Raw genomic sequence first — 21,072 nt, 5'->3', positions numbered from 1 at the left:
ATATTTTTTCCCCCGCCACCGCCCCGGCCTCCCTCTGTTCGCCGTGTCTTTTCTCCTTCTCGTAGAGCCGTCGAGTCGAAAGTCCAACGACGGTTCGTGTCCACCCGTTCCGTTCTTTTATCTTCCTCTCCGTTTGCCTCTCCTCGTTCTTCTTCCCGGCCAGGGGGATACCCTCAACCCTCGCGATTCCCGCCCGAAATTACGACTCCTCGGGCCCGCCGCCGCTTCCCCGGATTCCTTCGTTCGTTTTTCTGCCGATTCAGTCGTAAACGGTGATATTCCGAGGCCCGGGCACGAACCGCGCTGCACTTATTTACGATTGCCGCGATTCGATGGATAAACCAGTCGATGTAAATTGCTCGGGGAAGTTTAATCGGCTGCCAATGTAAATCCATCGGCGAACGATCGCCGGAGACGCCCGGTCGCGCGGTTTCAGCCGCGACGTCTCCTGGGATCGTTCTCCTCGGAGACTCTTCGAGCAGCTCGAAATTTCGTCCCTTCGAGCGTATACACTCTCGCTTAAATTTATTTATTCGTTTATTTCTCGATGTCCACGGGTTTACGAGCGAATCGAAACATTTTTATTCGTCGCTCGGGAATAAAATCCGCGCTCGTTCCACTACTCTGGATTCCACGCGGCCTTTGCTCGACCCTGGCGATACATAGGCAATTGTAAAAAGCTACGAATTACGCGCAACCGTGACGTAACGCCGATCGCAGCCCTGGATACGTGTATCGTTTAAAGCAATCAAACCTGTACCACTTTGCACAAATCATTTTCTTAGAACTCGGCTTGCATCCTACGTACCCGCTTGCCTAGTAACTTTGACAACCGTTATTTGCAACTAGTCGGGATCCGAGAATCGAATAAACTTCGGCTATTTGACTGCATTGGCGTGTCAAGCGCTTACCAAGAGATTACGAATCAGTCTTGGAACGTGGAACGGTTTTTGATCTAGTTATCTGGCTTCTCGCACTCGCCAGCAGAGGGCCACGCTCTCTCGCAAATAATCGACTCACCGTTTATTCAATGACCCGGCGCCTGAGCCATTAGGTATTCTCGTTGGGGACTCTTGGAAAAACTATAGTTATCAATAATAAATTCACTCACACAGAGAAGTAACAGGTGGGTCAGAGAATAAATAATTTCCACATAATTTCCAAATTGCAACGCGACGCGTTTCGCGAAGAAGGGAACGTAAAAAGAGGAACGAGAACGCCGATAAATACACAAACGTTACATCGATTAAACGGAACAACCTGCAAAGTCTCGCGTTCCTCTTGATCCTAGGTGGCCGACGTACTCCAGTATTATCGTCATTAGGCGTCATCGAGCGGCACGGTTATTAAATTATATCATACCATTATTCAATATTACCGTGATCTTCTCGGTGAGGGCCGATTTCGCACGGTCGCTCTTCGCGACGCCCCTAAAAATCCCCGTGGCTTTCTTATTTCCCGCTAGATGGTCGACCGAAGAAAAGAAGAAAAACGAAAGTAGTGGGAGTTAGAGAGGCAAATGGAGAAGGGGGGCGGAGGAGATGGTGGCTTTAACGCCCGAATTCTCCTCTTCGAAGGACGAACGAATCCTCGTTTCTCGAGTACTTCGTGGTGGGTGGTGCGTATACCGGCCAGAAGAGTTGTTCTCGAGTGGTTCCCGATGTACCGTTGGAATCGGTCGTCGAAGAATTTCCCGCTGCCCGGCCTCGCGGAGAAAAATGTATATGGCGGGCTGACTGACGCTCTATCGCTCCCGACGACAACAAGAATATACGAACAGCTTCTCGGCGCTTATCGATGGAAATCTCCAACAATCTTCAAACGGTTTCCCCTAACAGTTTCCGTGCTCGAGCGACCCAAGAACCACCGTCGCGGCGGGAATAAACTTGTCCACTCAATTTCCATCTTAATTCCACGTTATCTCACGCTCGATGGACGGCCGATAACAGCACCGAGCGCGATCGCTCAATTTAACCCTTTCGATACTTAATGATCATCGTTCCTTTTCATACTCAACTTACGTTTATTGTACATACAGGGTGTTCAGTCACCCCTAGGAAAAATTTTAACGAGGGATTTTAGAGGCCAAAATAAGACGAAAATCAAGAATTCTAGTTTGTCGATGGAGGCTTCGTTAAAAAGTTATTAACAATTAAATTCAAACATTTCAAATCGTTCTGGAAAAATTATTTTCGGTTGCAGGGGATAATTACAATCGTTTTTGGTCATTACACATACCCTCGAAATCCTACGCACTTTCGAGAAAAAAATTCCTTACCGAAAATCTAATTAGGAGCCTAAATTTTTCGACGAAATTAAAAAATTTCACATCATTATAAAAAAATTATTTTTAGCTATAAGATTAAATTATATTCATTTTTGGTCATTAGACATATCCTCGAAATCCTACCCACTTTCTAGAAAAAAATTCGAGAATGTGTGAAATTATTCGACGGAAAAAAAAATTTCAAATCGTTCTGAAAAAAATATTGTTATCTGTAGGGGTCAATTACAATCATTTTTGGTCATTACGCATACCCTCGAAATCCTACGCAGTTTCGAGAAAAAAATTCAAGAAGGTGTGAAATTTTTCGACGGAGAAAAAAAATGTCAAATCATTCTGGAAAAATTATTTTCGGTTGCGGGGGTCAATTACAATCATTTTTGGTGAATAGACATACCCCCGAAATCTTGCGCATTTTCGAGAAAAAAATTCAGTACGGGTGGAACTTTACACGTTAATAACTTTTTAACGAAGTCTCCATCAACAAATTGGTATTCTTGATTTTTGTCTTATCTTGACGTCTAGAATCCCCCATTAAAATTTTTTCCAGGGGTGGACGAATACCTTCTATTTATTGATACAATGATTTGTTGGTTCCATAGTGCGATTAAATAAATCTTAAAATTTGTAATTGGTTTGGCACATATGATAAGAACGTCCCAAAAAATAGCGAGTCCATGCAATCGGACATCTAACGTTATTTATAGAGGGTGTCTCCTATGAATTGAGCGATGGATTTGTTTTTTTGGAAGGTTAATGGCAGAGAGGCGGAGCGGAAGAGGAGGATTTGCGAGGGGTGGTTCGTGATCGTGTTCTCGGCGATGCCTTGACCTGCCTCTAGCGAAGCCTACGGAGTCCAAACAGACGCGAACCGATCGGCGCGTACGCGTGGACGGATAAGCCGTCATTGCTATTTTTAAGCGCTACCTTTCTATTCCTCCGCAGAGACAACGCGATCGATACCCTTCGTAGGACTCGTGAGTTGTTTTTCGTAGGCTTTCGAACTCGCGCGGAGGATTCGCGATTACTTAACGCGACGCCTACCCACGCGTTCCTCGCCGAGAACCTCGACGCGCCGAAGGGCTGCACCTTCGAACGTATTAAGACATATTTTTGTAAAATCTGTGTTGGGGATAAATTAATTTGCAATAGAAAATTTATTTGTATCTGTAAATCAATTTAAAATTTCCCCCAAACACACGAGATTTGATATCTCTATTATTTATTCGAAACTAAGTAATAAATTTCCTATTGCAAATTAATTAAAAATATTTCCCAACACGTGGGATTTAATACCTCTTTCGTCACATTTTTTAACTTATTGTTATTGATTTATTAACGGGAAGAAAAAATATAGATTATAAAAGTTTAGTAAATGAATTAATTTACAATGCGCTGCGATTTTAAGGATAATTTTATAAATACCTCGTTGCTAATTTCCGTGATAAATATTATAGTTTGACGAATCTATAGAAAAACTTTGTGGTTTCCGGGGATATTGAGATTGGAGAAACGATCAAAATGGAAAATGGAAGGGAGCTGCGATTGCAACAGGTAACGTCGAGGATCCAGGAAGCAGGAGCGCGAAGGGGTTGCGAATGTTACGAGTGCGGTCGAGGGAAAAGGAAGCTTCCGCGATATTTGCCGAACGCGAGGAGCGACTTCTTCATTTGCGCAGAGGAGAGGAGACACATCCGCCGGCTTGTGTTTTGTCCCTGATACTTCTCCGTTGAGGTGGTTGTTGCGGAGTCGCGTGGGCGACCGGAAACTCTCCCTCCCACATTCGCGTGCCCTACCTCTTCGAAGGGACTTTCAAAGAGGAACAACGTCGAAGCGCGGAGGAGGGGGTGGAGTACCGAGAGGAAGAGAGAAAAATAGAAACCGTGAAAAGGGAAGGAGCAAAGATGTATGATGCGGCGTCACGCTAAGCCGGAGAGCCGGAGAAATCCTCAAAACTGCAGTACCCTGCTTCCTCGGAGAAAATTATGCATGGAAAAAAAATCCAGAAACAATTATCTGCTCTCTAAATTTTTTACCTACGACGAAGACGTTATACATATAGTTGATCTATGGTCATTTAGATACCTAATAATCTTTCGTAATATAGCGTAGCTTGCTCCCTCTACTCGTTAACTATTTAAATCTCGAGTGCCTAATAGAGAATATTTCTGACGTAGAACGATTCCCAGTCGACGTTCGTGATAAACAGCGTCGTTTTTCACTTCCCCGGGTACGGTTGTTGAACAAAAAATAAGAAAAAAAAGGAAATACTTAACGTATTTCGCGTTTCGTGGCCCCGGTGAAAATAGGTGATGCAACGACGATTTGTTTACGGATGGTAACCGAGGGCCACGTGGTTTTAATTACGCCCGTCGGACGTCAGCGCCGTGGCCATTTTCTCAAGGGGCCTGAAACGAACTTAATTGACAGGTAATATTTATCACCCGCAGGATCGATCGACCCTTTGGGGCCCTAGACCACTTTCACTCGAAATTTATTCCGATCTTAACTAATGGCGCTGGAACTCGTCCACTGGACGGGGTAATCGATTTCGTATCGACAATGAAACGAAAATTAGTACGAAACGTATCATTAATCGTGCGTCCCGTCGCGCGACAACGGCGAAAACGTTCGATCACAATGACTCGAATCAACCCCTAGCGGGCACTCTCGATACGCGTATGGTCGTTTCACGTTCAAACGTATTAATTAGGCGTTACGTAACGCCCGAAAACCCTCTGGACGATAGAAAGGCTAATTGTCATTTATCATAACGACGGGGACAATTGCTCCATAGAGTTGGACGACTTAGTCTTCTATCGTCAAAGATTTCACTCTTTGGACGGATCTTAGAGATGGAAGTCTAAACGATCTTGACTTCTAGGTACTATAGAGTCTAAGGATATTTTCCCTTGGTTCATACACTACATTCAAAGTAACTAAAGCACCTTTTGTCACAGAATAGAGATCCCACATAAAATGTCCTCCATTTCGAGTGGACCTTACCCTGATGTTAGTACTATAGCGTCTAAGGACATTTTCCCTTGGTTCGTACACTACATTCAAAGTAACTAAAGCACCTTTTGTCACAGAATAGAAATCCCACGTAAAATGTCCTCCATTTCGAGTGGACCTTACCCTGATGTTAGTACTATAGCGTCTAAGGACATTTTCCCTTGGTTCGTACACTACATTCAAAGTAACTAAAGCACCTTTTGTCACAGAATAGAAATCCCACGTAAAATGTCCTCCATTTCGAGTGGACCTTACCCTGATGTTAGTACTATAGAGTCTAAGGACATTTTCCCTTGGTTCGTACACTACATTCAAAGTAACTAAAGCACCTTTTGTCACAGAATAGAGATCCCACGTAAAATGTCCTCCATTTCGAGTGGACCTTACCCTGATGTTAGTACTATAGCGTCTAAGGACATTTTCATTTGATTCGTGCCTTAGATTAAAACTAGCTAAAGTACCCTTCGAGAAATAATAGAAATCCCATGGAAATTGTTCTCCATATTGACTGCACGTATGCCCCACCCCGATGGTAACCCCTCCACGGTGGTACGGTAGGGTGTTGCGCCAGGTTTAGCACTCCTGAGCGTTATCCGGACACCTGAATCGAGAGGATTTTCACAACACCGCTGCCTGACGCGAGAGAGCTCCGGCTAGGTTGTCGCGTGGGCGACCGGAAACCGTACCTTCCTACCGTCTTTGGTCGTCACTCGACGACTCCGGCGTAGAACGGGGCGGGGAGGTGAGGTGAGGGCAGGGAGGACCGGGGGGACAAGGGGGAGGAGAGAAAAGGCAGACCGACCGAGAACTGGCGCACAGCGTTCTCCTTCGACGTTCTCCAGCCAGTACCCGCGGCCGAGGGCGGATCTGTCTCTCCTGATCGTCGCGTAATGCCTCGACGATTCAGCAAGAGATCCCTACAGGGAATCCTACTTACCGGGGCCTACGGAAGATCGATCGAAGGGACGAATTTCTGGAAACTCGACGACCATTAACCGCCGGACGCCATCTTGTTTTGCGACATCGCCAAACGAAAACGGCCCGACGTCGTCGACGAAGCCCCGGCCGCGGTGCACGGGCCTTAGAGTCGCTGTAAAAGGACCGAAACTTCGCGGCTCGCCGTCCCATTGGTTCTCGCGTGAAAGTTGTCTCTCGGGCTCTCGCGGTGTAAGCAAACGAGCGAAGTTTGCTCGAGAGACCGCGTCGAGTGTTGGCCGTCGACGGTGGATTTGGACAGCCTGGAGACGCGGTGCACGGTTTTTCGGTAGACCAAGTAGCCTCGTAGTGTTTACCGAAACGTTGATCGATCGTGAGAAAAGAAGGGCGACCGGTGGAAATCGAACTGTCGGTAGGATCTCGGGGTTCACCGGAAGTCGAAGACGCGTCGGGGACGTCTCGAAGCCTGTCGCGAGGCTGTCGAAATGCGTCGACGCGAAGAGGAGAGGAAAAAAATGGTATCTAGGCTCTTCGGATGATAGAAAGGCGATGACCTCGATCCTACGCCTGCCGCGTATAAAACGCCGTTCCCGTCTTGCACCTCGTTCCGCCTGTTTCTGCTTGCCTGTTCTGACTGGCCTGCCCACGCCTGCCCTTCTGTCAATTATATTTACTATTTCATTCATACCCGGCCGCCGCTTGGGTCCACGAGCCGTGCCCATTCACGAGAACGGCCGCGAATGCCAGATCGCTCGCGCCCGATGGCTATCCGATAGGCCAAGCGCCTCCATATATGATTCGGATGGGAGTGCAACCACGGGCAAAAATTTCATTTACCCGTAATCTAGGATTATATTGCGTAACACCGAACGCAGATGTATCGCGATACAGAGAACATAGTATACTCGGTGCCCCGCTGACCATCCGTCTGCATAGACGAAACAAACGTGGTACTTCCGGTCAAAACGCCATTGGAAACCCCCTTATAACGGATGTAGACTCCTGTAAATGTTTTAGGATCACGATTTCTAAATGCAAGCTTAGGTAACATATTTAGATAGCCCCAAACGTAAGGAATTTCTTTTTGTAAATTTCCTTTATTATTTTTGCCCGTTTAAAAATACTTATACAGGGTGTTTGGGTAATCCTGGGAAAAATTTTAATGGGGGATTCTAGAGGCCAAAATAAGACGAAAATCAAGAATTTTAATTTGTTGATTGAGGCTTCGTTAAAAAGTTATTAACGTTTAAAGTTCCGCCAGTACTGAATTTTTTTCTCGAAAATGCGCAAGATTTCGGGGGTATGTCTATTCACCAAAAATGATTGCAATTGACCCCCGCAACCGAAAATAATTTTTCCAGAGCGATTTGAAATTTTTCAATTTTGCCAAAAAATTTGTCCACCTACTCGAATTTTTTTCTCGAAACTGCGTAGGATTTCGGGGGTATGTCTATTCACCAAAAATGATTGTAATTGACCCCCACAAACGAAAATAATTTTTTTACAACGATTTGAAATTTTTGAATTTTGTCGAAAAATTTGTCCACCTTCTCTTTATCATTTCTGCCCATTTAAAAATATCGAAATAATGGTTACACATTTAAAAACTACTTCCGATTCATAATAACATATCATGTGTCTCTGCAGTAGATGGAGCAATTTTATATGCACTCAAATATAAGGAATTTCATTTTTTAAATTACCTTTATTATTTCTATTCATTTAAAAATGTTTATACAAAAGTTAATACCCCATTTTGGTGGTCAATTGAACCACTGAGAAACCACAAAACGAACTCTTATTATTATTATTATTATTATTATTATGGAAAGTGAGAAAATTAGCAGGCCACCCTGTACATGGGTCGTTGCATAACATCGTTCGAGGATCCGAGCTGCCTAGGATTAGGATTCAGAAAAGCTCCGGCAGCCATTAATCACCATCGTTCGCGCCCCGCGACTAACGCGCGAACTAAAAGCGAACATTTTTACGAATCCGTTGCCCAACGGATTTTGTCGTAACGCGAGTACATAACCTCGAACGCTTCGTTCTTTACTTTCTCACCGGCTTTCCTCTCCCGATACGCCGCGGACCGTGAGAATTTTTTCGGCCCCGAAAGGGTTTCCCTCCCGTTAATCGGGTGCTAATTCGTCTCATGCGCTGAGGAAACAAACGGGAAGGATCTCGCTAATTCGGTGCCAGCCGGCCGTAAAAAAACCCGACGCGACGCTCACGAAACCGTCGAGCGGTTTCTTTTAATGGGTAACGAGCGATCGCGTTTATTTACAACGCAAATGTCCGCGTCGCGGTCGATCGGAAAATTCATGCGAACTGGATTCGCCGTTACGGGTTAACGATTCGTTTTTCACGATCCAACGGAGATTAATAGCTGTTGGTACGCGAGGATACACCTACTCGTATTCGCGCGACGACGGTCACCCAGTAATATCGAGACTTTTTTTTCCCCCCTAGTCTATCATCGTGGGGTCTCAAGGTGAAATAAAAAACCATTTTTAAACCGAATCTGGTCTCGTTCTGATTATTTTATGCTTCGATTTCTTGGAAAAATGCACGAAACGTGATTCTCCGTCGTGATCGACGGTCGTTGACGAAAAATCGATTCGACGTGCGTCGTACGCGTCGAATTAGCCTAAAGAGGCTGAAACACTTTTCGTATCCCGTCGGAAGAGATGAGGTCAACGTTATTTTCTAATAGATGAAACACTCGACGAAAGCGCACGCACACGCAACACGCGCGCGATAACCCGAATAATTAAGTTTCCACGATGATTCTCGTATTCCTATAAAGGCATCGCTACGCGCCCACGCCCAATTCCTTTTTCACTTTGCGACCGTTGGCGCCGTGATTTCAAAGCCGTTTCAGAACCTGACGATGTCCTTTCCGTGTAGTATGCGTGTTATACTCGTTAACGATCGTTACGCTGTTACCGTATCGTCAACGGTAACTCTGATACGTTTTTGGAATTCGGCTCGATTGAATCAAGTAAGAAATAATATCTCGTACTCGTTAAGAGGTTACAATAATAACAGAGTATCGTCCTTAGTCTTTTCGTTACGAGTGAACGCTTTAGTACTGTCGATCGAAGTTGCTGCTGACGAATGTCGATATGTTATCGACAACTTATCGATAAATATCCAACGCGTCGATAATGTGTAGATGTTACCGACATGTATCGACAACGTTATCGATAGTGTCTACGACAGACGAGATACGGAATAGATGTTTCGTCTTTAGAACTTTGGTGTCGCACTCGTGTAAGCTCTTCAAAAGTCAGTGGCGACCTCCTCGCTTGAACGACGATGAGCCCGAGAACTATGTAACGCAACTCCATCACTGAGATCGATAAAATCACAGCCACCTTTATTACCAGTCGGGTTGAAAATAGGCCTGACAACTATGCTAAGCATATGTGAAGTTGTGTAATAGCACAGACGAGGTATACGAGTAGACCTTTCACCCAATGTATTTTTTCGGCCCATTTTTCTGGGGCTCTAGAGCCCCATTACCATTTTCGTGTCACTCGCAACATTACCAACAGATTTAGAAATGAATTTCAATCCCTGCATAGTCAACTCACATGCATTTACGCATACACTATAGCTGTCTGCCCATCGATACTAATTCAGTGAATAGTTTCTCAACTGACGAGGACGCTAAAAGAAATTTTCAGGTCGGTATGGCAGTCAGACTGGGCCACGAAAGTCCATAAGGTGAAAGCACAGACGATGTATACGAGTAGACCTTACACTTTATGGACTTTCGTGGCCCAATCTGACTGCCATACCGACCTGAAAATTCAGGGGTGTTTTTAGCATCCTCTTCTCATGGATGGTGGTCAGTTGACAAACTATTCACTGAATTAGTATCGATGGGCTGACAGCTGTAGTGTGTGCATAAATACATGTGAGTTGACTATGCAGGGATTGAAATTCATTTCTAAATCTGTTGGTAATATTACAAATAGCACGAAAATGATAATCTACTCGTATACCTGGTCTGACAATGCTCTAGAATCTTTGATGAATCAATGAGAATCAAAACTAACCTAGCGAAGAAGCTTTATATTCATGATGACCTATGCAAGGCGGATCGCAGCCAATTTGCTAATATTATTTAGTTTTTAATTAATAATTGCATTACCCAGCTAAGAGCGATACGATTATTAATTAAACGTAAATAATATTACCCAGGTCTCACCACGAGGAGGTTGCTGCGAATGGAGACCCGAAGGGAGATAGATGGAATCCAAGTTCCATCGATCTCCCTTTTACATCCTTAGAAACTAGATTAGTCATGCCAAGTAATTATTTTGTTTAAAAAGGGATGAAGTTAAATTGTTGGAGACGCGACGCGACGCGATGCTGAACCGTGCAGCAGATCTTCGGATCAAATCAACACTACCCTTGGTAGATTGATTTCTATTTCTAGAAATCGATCTATCATTGGCAGGCGACTAGATCTTTCGGACAAACTGGACGGCCGATCACATGTTTCGTTCGACGAAACAGTGGTGACCGAAGCAAGAAACGAGAGAACGAGTCGAGAGAAGCTACTTGTTAAATAATTACTTGGCAATATTGGGAGACGCATACAATAGGGACTTAAAATTAACGTCGAAGCTCAAGTCTAGTCAAGTTGAAGCTAAAATTCGGACGATAGAAGGAAACAAAGTTCCTTGTACCAAGCAATTATGTGGTTAAAAAGAGGGATGAAGCTAAATCGTGGGATACGCGACGCGACGCGAGGCTGAACCGTGCAGCGGATCCGAGGATCGAACCTACTGCCCTTGCTAACTCGATCTCAACAAGAAAACAGAGAACTGCAACTCCGAATCGAGGTCTCCATTTCTCCAACGCAACCCGCCGGGAGCCCGAAGGACCCGACTTAGGTTGTCTGACAAAAGAGAGAGTACCTGAGACAGAGTCGACTTCCGCTGGAAGGTATGCGTTTCCGCAGAATACGGAAACTCCACACCTTCCAGCGAAGTGCCGTTTTCCCTCAATCAAGCTTACCAAGGGAAGGCGATTAGATCTGTAGGACCAGATACACGGCCGATCACATGTTTCAATCGATGAAACAGCGGTGACCGAAGCTAGGAACGAGGGAACGAGACAACGAGAAGCTACTTGTTGAATAATTGCTTGGTACAGACGCGGAGATACATATAATAAAGAAATCTTCGACGTTAATTTTAAGATTCGCGACGAAGCTTAAATCTAATCGACTTAGAATTAAATGTCCCTCGGCGGTTGTGGCGTCTTACTTCGATGTCCCTGCGAATAATCTGAAACTAAAATTGATACCCATATTAGTGACATACGAAAGGAAATTTAATAAACACCATGCAAACTAGACGAAGCGATGGAATAATTAGTCGTGCTGATGTACCTAAAAGTGAGAATCTATAAGATTCTCGATGCTAGACCTACCTAAGGAAATGTACAAAATTTACACATGTTACGAACAAAGTATTCCACCTATACTTGCGTAACGAGAGTATAATGTCGAAGTAATATAGCAAATGACTACAAAAATTGTCCGAAGAACCATACAAATTTCAAAGACGAACAGAAACAAAGATTGAAAATCCAACGCAGAATTGAAAATCCAACGATGAAATCAAAGAATGAAAATACCCAAGAATTAAACAAAATATCTTAGCGAAATAGACCAAGAATAAAAATCTTATTCTAATTAGTGACATCGAAATTCATAAAATAATATACAAACAAAATACATAAAATAATATACAAACAAAAATGGTACATGATCCAACACAATTATGTCAATTCAAAAAATAAGGCAGAAGTAGAAATAGAGGAGGAACACATAATAACCAGATAAAACCGGACAGTAAAACAACACCGAATTATGATCAAACAAATAAAATAAACTGGTCAATTCTGTGATAATAACATAAACAAGTAAAGTGAACTTACTACTTGTTGAGCATTAGTTACCATTACCAAGGAAGCAGCACCAGAGGTCCAGCTGTAACATAAGAAACGATTCGTAATTTAGCAAAAGCGTTAGACAGTTCCATAACGTTGAATTGGTATCAAACGACAAAATAGAAGTGGGGAGAGCAATTTTAAATAATTCTTACCAGTGGTCATCACGGTCCGGCACTGGTCAGTAGTGGTCAGTCCTGGTCAGTCCTGGTCAGCCCTGGTCCCCCCAGTGGTCACCGCTCCACGAATGGCCTGACTTCGGCCCGCGAGACCCGATTCCCCTGGATGCTCCAGGGGAACTGAAGAATGTTTGTCCAGCGGTAGCCTTCCAGTGGGGAAGTCGAAGAGTGGGGAGACAGTGTCAACATGAAGAGATAAGAACTGTTAGAGAACAATGCTATTTCGATTGGTCCCATCTCTTGACCCTTTCTGGATTTTCACTGGACCGCTGACCTTAATGTCAGCCTCACTGTTGACCACCAGTGACCATAAGCTAGCCATTAATCGACCCATTAAAACCATTACGAAGATTAAAGCCTTCTTACGAGGATCCCCTTACAATTTGATGCATGATTTTTTTAACATTTTGTTCCACTTTGGAGGAGAGTATCTTATGTTATAAGACACTCATGGTACAACGATAGCGTTCATCCCACTAACGATAGGTCCAGTCTTTACCTCGGATTTCAGCTGTTTCGAAAGCAAGAAAGAAAGACTCACATTCGCCTTCTTTCTTGAATTCTCGAAGCTGTCCATGCGTAAATACATGTGAGTTGCGGTATACGTATCATTGAGATACATCCTTAGCTATTTTAATAATCTTGAAATTTTTAAATAATCTTAATCGATTGATTACTCCAATGAAATTAATCGATTAACGTCCAATTATGAACCCTACAGCTTTCATTCGGTTAAAAAATAATAAAATTTCTGTAATTTAATTTTCTGTCTCACTTCCTCTTGTGTTCATTTCTAAATCTGTTGGTAACGTTGCGAGTGGCACGGAAATGGTAATGGGGTTGTAAAGCCCCAGAGAAACGGGCCGAAAAAATACATTAGGTGAAAGGTCTACTCGTATATCTCGTCTCTGATAAAACTGTGACAGTAATAATAGATACAGAAATAACTGAAGTAGTTGAAACAGTAGCAAAACTACTAATGGCTTTGACTGGTGAGATTGTTCTCTGTATTCCACGACACAACACGAAAGGAAAGGTTCCAATAAATCGTACAGATAAAATTTTTATGAAAAGACAAACGTATATTCTTTTAACATGGGTATGCATTATCAGCGTTGCGATTGTGTAACGCGAATATATATATATTGTTTATTGTATTCAAACACTGAAACATTAAAAAAGGTCGATTTTCGAACGCTCTTTCGAAGCAAAAGACACGCGCAAAACGATAAAGCAAGTTTTCCTTTTCTGGATCTCGTTAAATCGAACCCATGCGGAAAGAGAATTAAGTGTATATTTCTCACACCAACGAAAAAAGAAGCTGGAATGTTAGATAGCTACTAACGAGAAACAATGAAACAGAGTAATAGCTTCGATATGAACGAATTAATTCGGTTTAAACTGTTATCATAAAGTTTTATTTCGTGTCGATCCAACGGGGCGAGATTTCGTTTATCAAGCTAAACCGTATTTCTGTTTGGTTTCCTGCCATTCGTTCCACTTGTTCCACGATTTGTCGATGGAGACGAGTCCCTTGGTGTCGTCCTGGAACGAAAGAAACGGTTTGAAACGGTTAGCTAAAGCTAATTATCGCGATCAGGGGGGTCGGTTACCTTGAACAAAGAGTTCGACACGTCGGCCCAAGTGCCAAACAGGTGCAGAAGATCCGGTCGTTTCGCGTACAGGGAGCTCGCGGCCAATATGCCGTGGGTGAACTCCTCCAGAGCGTTTACGGATTTATCACCGGAGCTGAGGACCACTCGAGGCGGCTCCATGCCAAAGTTACACGTGGTCCAGGCGTCGAGGGGCGCACGGTTGCCTCCAGGACAAAGCAATTGGCACTTCTCCTTTGGTTTGTCGGACGGATTTAGTTTCTCTGAAAAATTTCGTTGCCAAAGTTCACATTCGCTTACTTCCACGCTTTGGAATTGTATTTATTCATTTACGTACGGGATTTAATGATTCACGAATACTCACCGATATTTGACAAGGCGGTAAACGGCACAAACGCGACGTCTCCTTGACCCGATAACAGACACCTGAAATCGATGCGTGAATCGTTTTAGGGCGCCTGAGGTAAGTTGTACAGCCATGGCTGACGCGACTGCAGCGCCTAGAGCGCGTCGAATCTTGGTACTAAGCAAGCTAACCTCAAATACTCCCACGTTTCGCCAGTTACAAATGTGAATACTTACTTCAGGGCTCCTTCGCCGCCCTTGAACGCTTCGGAGTTGTTGGGTTTGCACTTGGTGGCCCGTCGAACTTGGTCATCGTTAGACATGGCGCTTCCTACGCACTGAGCGCAGAGCTTCGAATTAGGGTCCGCGCCCGGGGCACAGGATCCCGAGAAGAACTCGCCAGCATCGTCCACGGAGTTCAACAAGCCTTTCTCCTTCAGCACGTGCATCGGAGCATCCCAACCCGCGAAGTCACCCTTGTATCCGCTGTGACACGACTTCTTTTGCCTCAGATCCTCTAAAACACGGACCGATCGAACCGGTTATCGTTCGCAGAAAATCTTATTCGCTCAAAGTTCGCATAGAACGCGTAGGCTTACCGAGTTTGTTGATTCCGCTGGACTCTTTGACGACCGCGACCGCCGGTCTTTCGCTGTTGTTCGTCGTGCCTTGTCCGTAAGTTTCCGCGATTATGGGAACCGCGTTATAGTCCTTAATCGCTCGAGCGATTGAGCCTCCCTCGACCACGACCAGATCGGCCTTGTCTTCCTTGACGGCTTTCAAGCACGAGTCCTCGTCCTTCTCCATCTTGCATTCGAGTTTCGGCCTGACGTCTCTGCGTACAAGGAGAAACGGTAAGCTGTATCTTTCTTCTTCCGTAGAATTGTTTATTACACTGTGCTACTTCTATTTATGAAGTATTTTTTACCAACCTCCGTGATGATTGGTAAAATTGTTTCGTAACTTAAGTAAGTACCTCGAGAACGCCGCTTTGGCAAGAGCACGGCACTTGTCGAGCGCTCCTTGGCTCCAGACGCACCAGCGGGCAAGTTTGCCCACGGATCCGGAGTCTCTTTCGATCACGTCCAAGTATTTAGAGTTCTTCAAGTGGTTCTCGGGCGACACGACCGGCGCTGGTACGGCCAGAGTCTTGTTGTCCAGGAGCATGATGTCCTTCCACCAGCTCGCCTTTTCTTCCTCCCCAAGCTTACCGAGATCCGTCAATTCCTGCGATAATTCGGAACGGGTGAAAACGGGCAGGAAAACGAACGCCTAAGAATACTTTAAATAAGCCTGCGAATCATCTCTCATCGTATCGAGGATGCAATTTAACGAAGTTCGTGGAACCAAAGAATTCGGAGAATGAAAATTCGTAAAGCGAGAATCCTTATATCCATTGTAGTTTTTCGGACCATTTTTCTGGGTCTCTAGGCCCTATTACCATTTTCGAGTCACCAGTAACATTACCAAGAGGTTAAAAAAAAGAACACAAGAGAAAGTGAAACAGAATATAAAATTCGGTAAAGAATTTTTGCAATACCTTCTCGAATTTTTTTCTCGAAACTGCGTAGGATTTCGGGGGTATGTCTATTCACCAAAAATGATTGCAATTGACCCCCGCAACCGAAAATAATTTTTCCAGAACGATTTGAAATATTTGAATTTTATCGAAAAATTTGTCCACCTACTCGAATTTTTTTCTCGAAACTGCGTAGGATTTCGGGGTTATGTCTATTCACCAAAAATGATTGTAATTGACCCCCGCAAACGAAAATAATTTTTTCAGAACGATTTGAAATATTTTATTTTCGTCGAAAAATTTCACACCTTCTCGAATTTTTTTCTAGAAAGTGGATAGGATTTCGGGGGTATGCCTATTCACCAAAAATGATTGCAATTGACCCCCGCAACCGAAAATAATTTTTCCAGAATGATTTGAAATATTTTAATTTTATCGAAAAATTTGTCCACCTACTCGAATTTTTTTCTCGAAACTGCGTAAGATTTCGGGGGTATGTCTATTCACTAAAAATGATTGTAATTGACCCCCGCAACCGAAAATAATTTTTCCAGAATGATTTGAAATATTTGAATTTTATCGAAAAATTTGTCCACCTACTCGAATTTTTTTCTCGAGACTGCGTAAGATTTCGGGGGTATGTCTATTCACCAAAAATGATTGTAATTGAACCCCACAGCTAACAATATTTTTTTCAGAACGATTTGAAATATTTTAATTTCGTCGAAAAATTTGTCCACCTACTCGAATTTTTTTCTCGTAACTGCGTAAGATTTCGGGGGTATGTCTATTCACCAAAAATGATTGCAATTGACCCCCGCACCCAAAAATAATTTTTCCAGAATGATTTGAAATATTTTAATTTTATCGAAAAATTTGTCCACCTACTCGAATTTTTTTCTCGAGACTGCGTAAGATTTCGGGGGTATGTCTATTCACCAAAAATTATTGTAATTGACCCCCACAGCTAACAATATTTTTTTCAGAACGATTTGAAATATTTCAATTTTGTCGAAAAATTTCACACATTTTCGAATTTTTTTCTCAAAACTGCGTAGGATTTTGGGGGTATGTCTATTCACCAAAAATGATTGCAATTGACCCCCGCAACCGAAAATAATTTTTTCAGAACGATTTGAAATATTTCAATTTTGTCGAAAAATTTGTCCACCTACTCGAATTTTTTTCTCGAAACTGCGTAGGATTTCGGGGGTATGTTTGTTCACCAAAAATGATTGCAATTGACCCCCGCAACCGAAAATAATTTTTCCAGAACGATTTGAAATATTTTAATTTTATCGAAAAATTGCTCCTTGATAGATGAGGCATGAGAGTCTGTAGGTCTACTCGTATGCCTCGTCTGTGGTTTTGGTACGAAATTGATACATCATCGAGTCAGCTATAGAACGAAACGTGTACCTTTTGCAAGGCCCGGGTGTCGCTGACGGCCCCGTTGGCCATGTAACCCTGCCAAGGTCTGGCTGCCCAGGTGCAGGGCTTGGTGTTAGCGTCGATCGGTACTTTGGTACCGTCCGGGCAGAAGTATCGGTAATCAGCAGGGTTCTCGTTCGTGGGAACCGCCGGGGAGACGCCTACCGGTAAACCGAAGAAACGTTTCACGTAGATCACCTTGGTCCAAGCGACGTCGCCGCCATTGTGAGCGAGGCACCGCAACGCACCCTCGTATCCCGAATAAATATCAGGATAGTCGCAAACGTTGGGTTTCTCGCACAGAGCGCACATGTTCGAGTAGGTTTCCTCTGGAAAATCGAAATGACGGAATGTATTTCGCGCGTACAAGAGTGTCGGTGCTTTGTAACACGCAGAAAGGAGGCAACAACGCCATCGAAGAATTTAGGCGGGAACGTTTGTCGAAATCTTACTGAGTCGTCGGTTGATGGCTGGATCCGGCGACCAGGTGCCGACCAAGCATCCCTTTGAGAAGAGCGAGCTTAAAGCACGAAGCTCGTTCTCGCGAGCAGAGTACTGAGGATCGTTTACGTTGTTCAACACCCCCATGGCGGTAAGTTTGGTGATCGGTATTTTGTAGCCAACGTTCCGTCCCACGCCCGTGTGACAGGATTTCAATCCGCGCAGTTCCTGCACGTTGTTTATGGCCAGGTCTTTGTGCACCACGCACACGGCTTCGTATCGATAGACCGCGTCCGGTTCCTCCTTGGTTCTCACCTAAAAAACAACCCGACGGACGAATTTATCGCGCGCTATACTTTAAAAAACGTGGACTGTTTTCCATTTTCCTTTTGTTTCTTACCTGTTCGACGACACTGTACCCGGCTTTCGCGGCCAGCTCGTTGTTCTTTGCCACCAGATACATGTCCTCGGGATCGACGGCCACCACGTCCGCCTCCTTCTTTCCGACTCTGTCGATACATTCGTACCGATCGCGACCAGAAATGCACGAAACCGGAATTCCCTTATCGGCCGAATCCTTCATCATGTCCGCGCAATCCTTCCAATACACTTCCGGCACGCATATCGTGACTGTCGGTGCATCGACGAAGCAAAAACGATCAGGATTAGTTCTAGGGTTTCTGTATTATTTCCCAGTAATTTACGGTTCAATTTAATTCATGCAAACGTATATAAACTGGCGGGAAAAAAAGGCGGGACAGTTTCTGACCCACCTAACCTCAAAGAGTTCGTGCAACCGTCAACGTTAGCCCCTTAACGTTCATGCCCGAGTCTGACTGCTTTGAAAAACGATATTTGTTTAATCTAATAGCTTAAGGGATGATAATATTTGTTTTCTCTCAAATTATACGTTGCATACAACATTGTAAGTAACAAAAACCGCATTTTTAGAAACAAATTCGACAAAGAAAACTGATCATTCTTAACCTGAAAAATACGAGCGTTAAGGGGTTAAGTATATCGCGGGCAAACCGAGGACTCTTAAATATTCCTTGTTAGCGTTCGAGATGGTTAGCAACCTCTAAATCGTGTACAATGGAACTATTAACCTATCGTGGCGGGGGGACGTACTACCTATTCATTTTTCGTTCGCGTAACCGGAGATCAGTTAATCGGTCACTGGGTGAAATTTCGTTCCAACAAAGGGAGTTTAAACAAACGTGTCCAAGATCCATTATCGGTGTTGCAACTTTCAGTCGCGTAAACAACTTATTTTTTTACTCGAACCGTATTGTGGAATCGTCTTGTTTACGATTTCTGCGCGCTGTTGCATTCCTACCTAGCTTACAAGGGACCATCCCGAGGTGTAAATCTCCAATTTTGATGAAACTTCGCAATTATGTAGTTCTCATAAATCTATTAGACACGTATTTTTTTGTAACTGCTAATATTCACTTTAAGGGGTTGAAATCAGCCCTCAAAGTTGGGGGTTCGAAATATACTTTGTTAAATATCTCGGGAACTATTAGAGATAGGGGTGTGCTTCGAATGGATGAAATTTATGTTTTTAAACGGCGAATTTGATGGTGTAAAGAGATTTGCAAAACTTTTATTTGTTTAAACAATATGTTAAAAAATAGCATATTTTTTTATTTTTCTCGTTGGATATTAATGATTTTTTTTTCTCCATTTGTACAGAGAAACTACACATCCATGTATAAAATACGGATAAATTGGAATTTTGATTTTTTTCACGAGAATTTTTTCCGTATTTCGTGTTGTACGAAGTACCAGATCGCATACATTACAAATATAAAATCTTTCTTTATTGTGAAAAAATCAAAATTCCAATTTATCCGTATTTTGTATATGGATGTGTAGTTTCTCTGTACAAATGGAGAAAAAAAAATCATTAATATCCAACGAGAAAAATAAAAAAATGTGCTGTTTTTTAACATATTGTTTAAACAAATAATAGTTTTGTAAATCTCTTTACACCATCAAATTCGCCGTTTAAAAACATAAATTTCATCCATTCGAAGCACACCCCTGTCTCTAATAGTTTCCGAGATATTCAACAAAGTATGTTTCGAACCCCCAACTTTGAGGGCTGATTTCAACCCCTTAAAGTGAATATTAGCAGCTCCAAAAAAATTCGTGTCTAATAGATTTATGAGAACTACATAATTGCGAAGTTTCATCAAAATTGGAGATTTACACCTCGGGATGGTCCCTTGTTAGCCGGTGTTTTCCGTTGGAACGAAACGAAGCGTTCAGTTTAAGAAATCTACTCACAAACACGCCCGGAGGGAGCATCGTTTTCAGCCGCGGCGAAGATAGGCCCGTCAGCGATCGCGAGCGCCGCGAGTGCAGCGAAGAAAACGCGAAATCCGAAGATCATGGTGCGAAGCGAAAGCCAGTTAAACGACTATGATCGGCGCGAGGAACGGTTAGGAGACTCACGACACGATACACGGTCTACGCGACACCGGCGTCCACCTTATATAGGAGAGAATGATTGGAGGAGGAGAGGCGTGACCTCGTCGCGGTTATCGTTTCTTCTCCTTTTCTCGCGACTCCGGTCTCCGTCGGTATTCGTCGCTCGAATCGCCTTTTCTTTCCATTTTTTCTCGTTTTCCAAACCGGTGTTGTTGTTTATTCTGCGCGACGTCGCGAGCGAACGCCGGAAGGTCGAGGATGCGCGTCCATAGGAACCACCAGCAAACGCCCTGTCGCGATTCTCGGCGTGTCCAGAGCCAGAAAAATTTATTTATTCATTTGTTCATTCACGGGACAAAGGCTGGTCGATTTACAAAAATTTTAGTTCGCCCTAAGTAGATTATAAAATTACAAAAGATTGTTTGTACGATGTTTTGATAAAAATAATTCCCAAATTTTTTGTCTCGGATATAGGGGGAGGATGAATAAAATTTGCCCTATCTACGAAACCCAAACGTTTCTCGAGCGTAGCGATCGAAAAAACAACAGTCGATAACTGCACTGACCTCTGCACTCGAGACCCCACCGGCATTATCGCGACAACAACGCGTTTCGAAGCTCGGATATCGATGGAGAAGGAAAATCCGATCGTGTCGCGGGAAAACCCGTTTAATTCAGTGCATCTGAGGCGACGCGGAGTCGGGGACTTCCCAGATACACCAAGGTCGAACGAATAATCTGCCCGGCTGTCCAGTCTTTTGTTTGCTGTTGCTCACCAGCCGCTGTTCTCTATCGGGCAAACAACTGTCCGCAGGCACTTTCAAACCATGTCACCCGCAAAGGAAGCACTTGCTCCAATTGCTGTGTGCAAAATAAAGTACTCTCTAACGACGTCCA

The 21,072-nt window shown here is 43.6% G+C and overlaps 2 protein-coding genes across 2 annotated transcripts in view; one reads left to right on the top strand and one right to left on the bottom strand.

Moving 5' to 3' along the window:
- The window catches only part of LOC143347083 (uncharacterized), a 95,723-nt gene that overhangs the window by 58,798 nt on the left and 15,853 nt on the right, over positions 1–21,072 (top strand). The gene's annotated exons all lie outside the window — the stretch shown is intronic.
- On the bottom strand, positions 13,449–20,216 carry Tsf1 (transferrin 1). Its single transcript, XM_076774247.1, has 10 exons — positions 20,032–20,216; positions 18,137–18,366; positions 17,748–18,051; positions 17,284–17,624; positions 15,322–15,572; positions 14,945–15,180; positions 14,583–14,862; positions 14,365–14,426; positions 14,001–14,263; positions 13,449–13,932 (listed from the first exon to the last, which is right to left on the bottom strand). Exons 1-10 carry the CDS (start codon positions 20,135–20,137, stop codon positions 13,843–13,845), a joined length of 2,163 nt encoding a protein of 720 aa, XP_076630362.1. The 5' UTR covers positions 20,138–20,216; the 3' UTR covers positions 13,449–13,842.

Source organism: Colletes latitarsis, chromosome 10 (genome assembly GCF_051014445.1).
Source record: "Colletes latitarsis isolate SP2378_abdomen chromosome 10, iyColLati1, whole genome shotgun sequence".
Lineage (NCBI taxonomy): Eukaryota > Metazoa > Arthropoda > Insecta > Hymenoptera > Colletidae > Colletes > Colletes latitarsis.
This window is presented reverse-complemented; position numbering and strand designations above follow the sequence as displayed.

Coding starts and splice junctions, on each gene's coding strand:
- Tsf1 (XM_076774247.1), bottom strand. CDS start 20,137: ATGATCTTCGGATTTCGCGTTTTCTTCGCTGCACTCGCGGCGCTCGCG. Junction 18,367..20,031: donor TGCTCCCTCCGGGCGTGTTT/GTGAGTAGATTT, acceptor ATGCACCGACAG/TCACGATATGCGTGCCGGAA. Junction 14,427..14,582: donor GGCGGCGAAGGAGCCCTGAA/GTAAGTATTCAC, acceptor CATCGATTTCAG/GTGTCTGTTATCGGGTCAAG.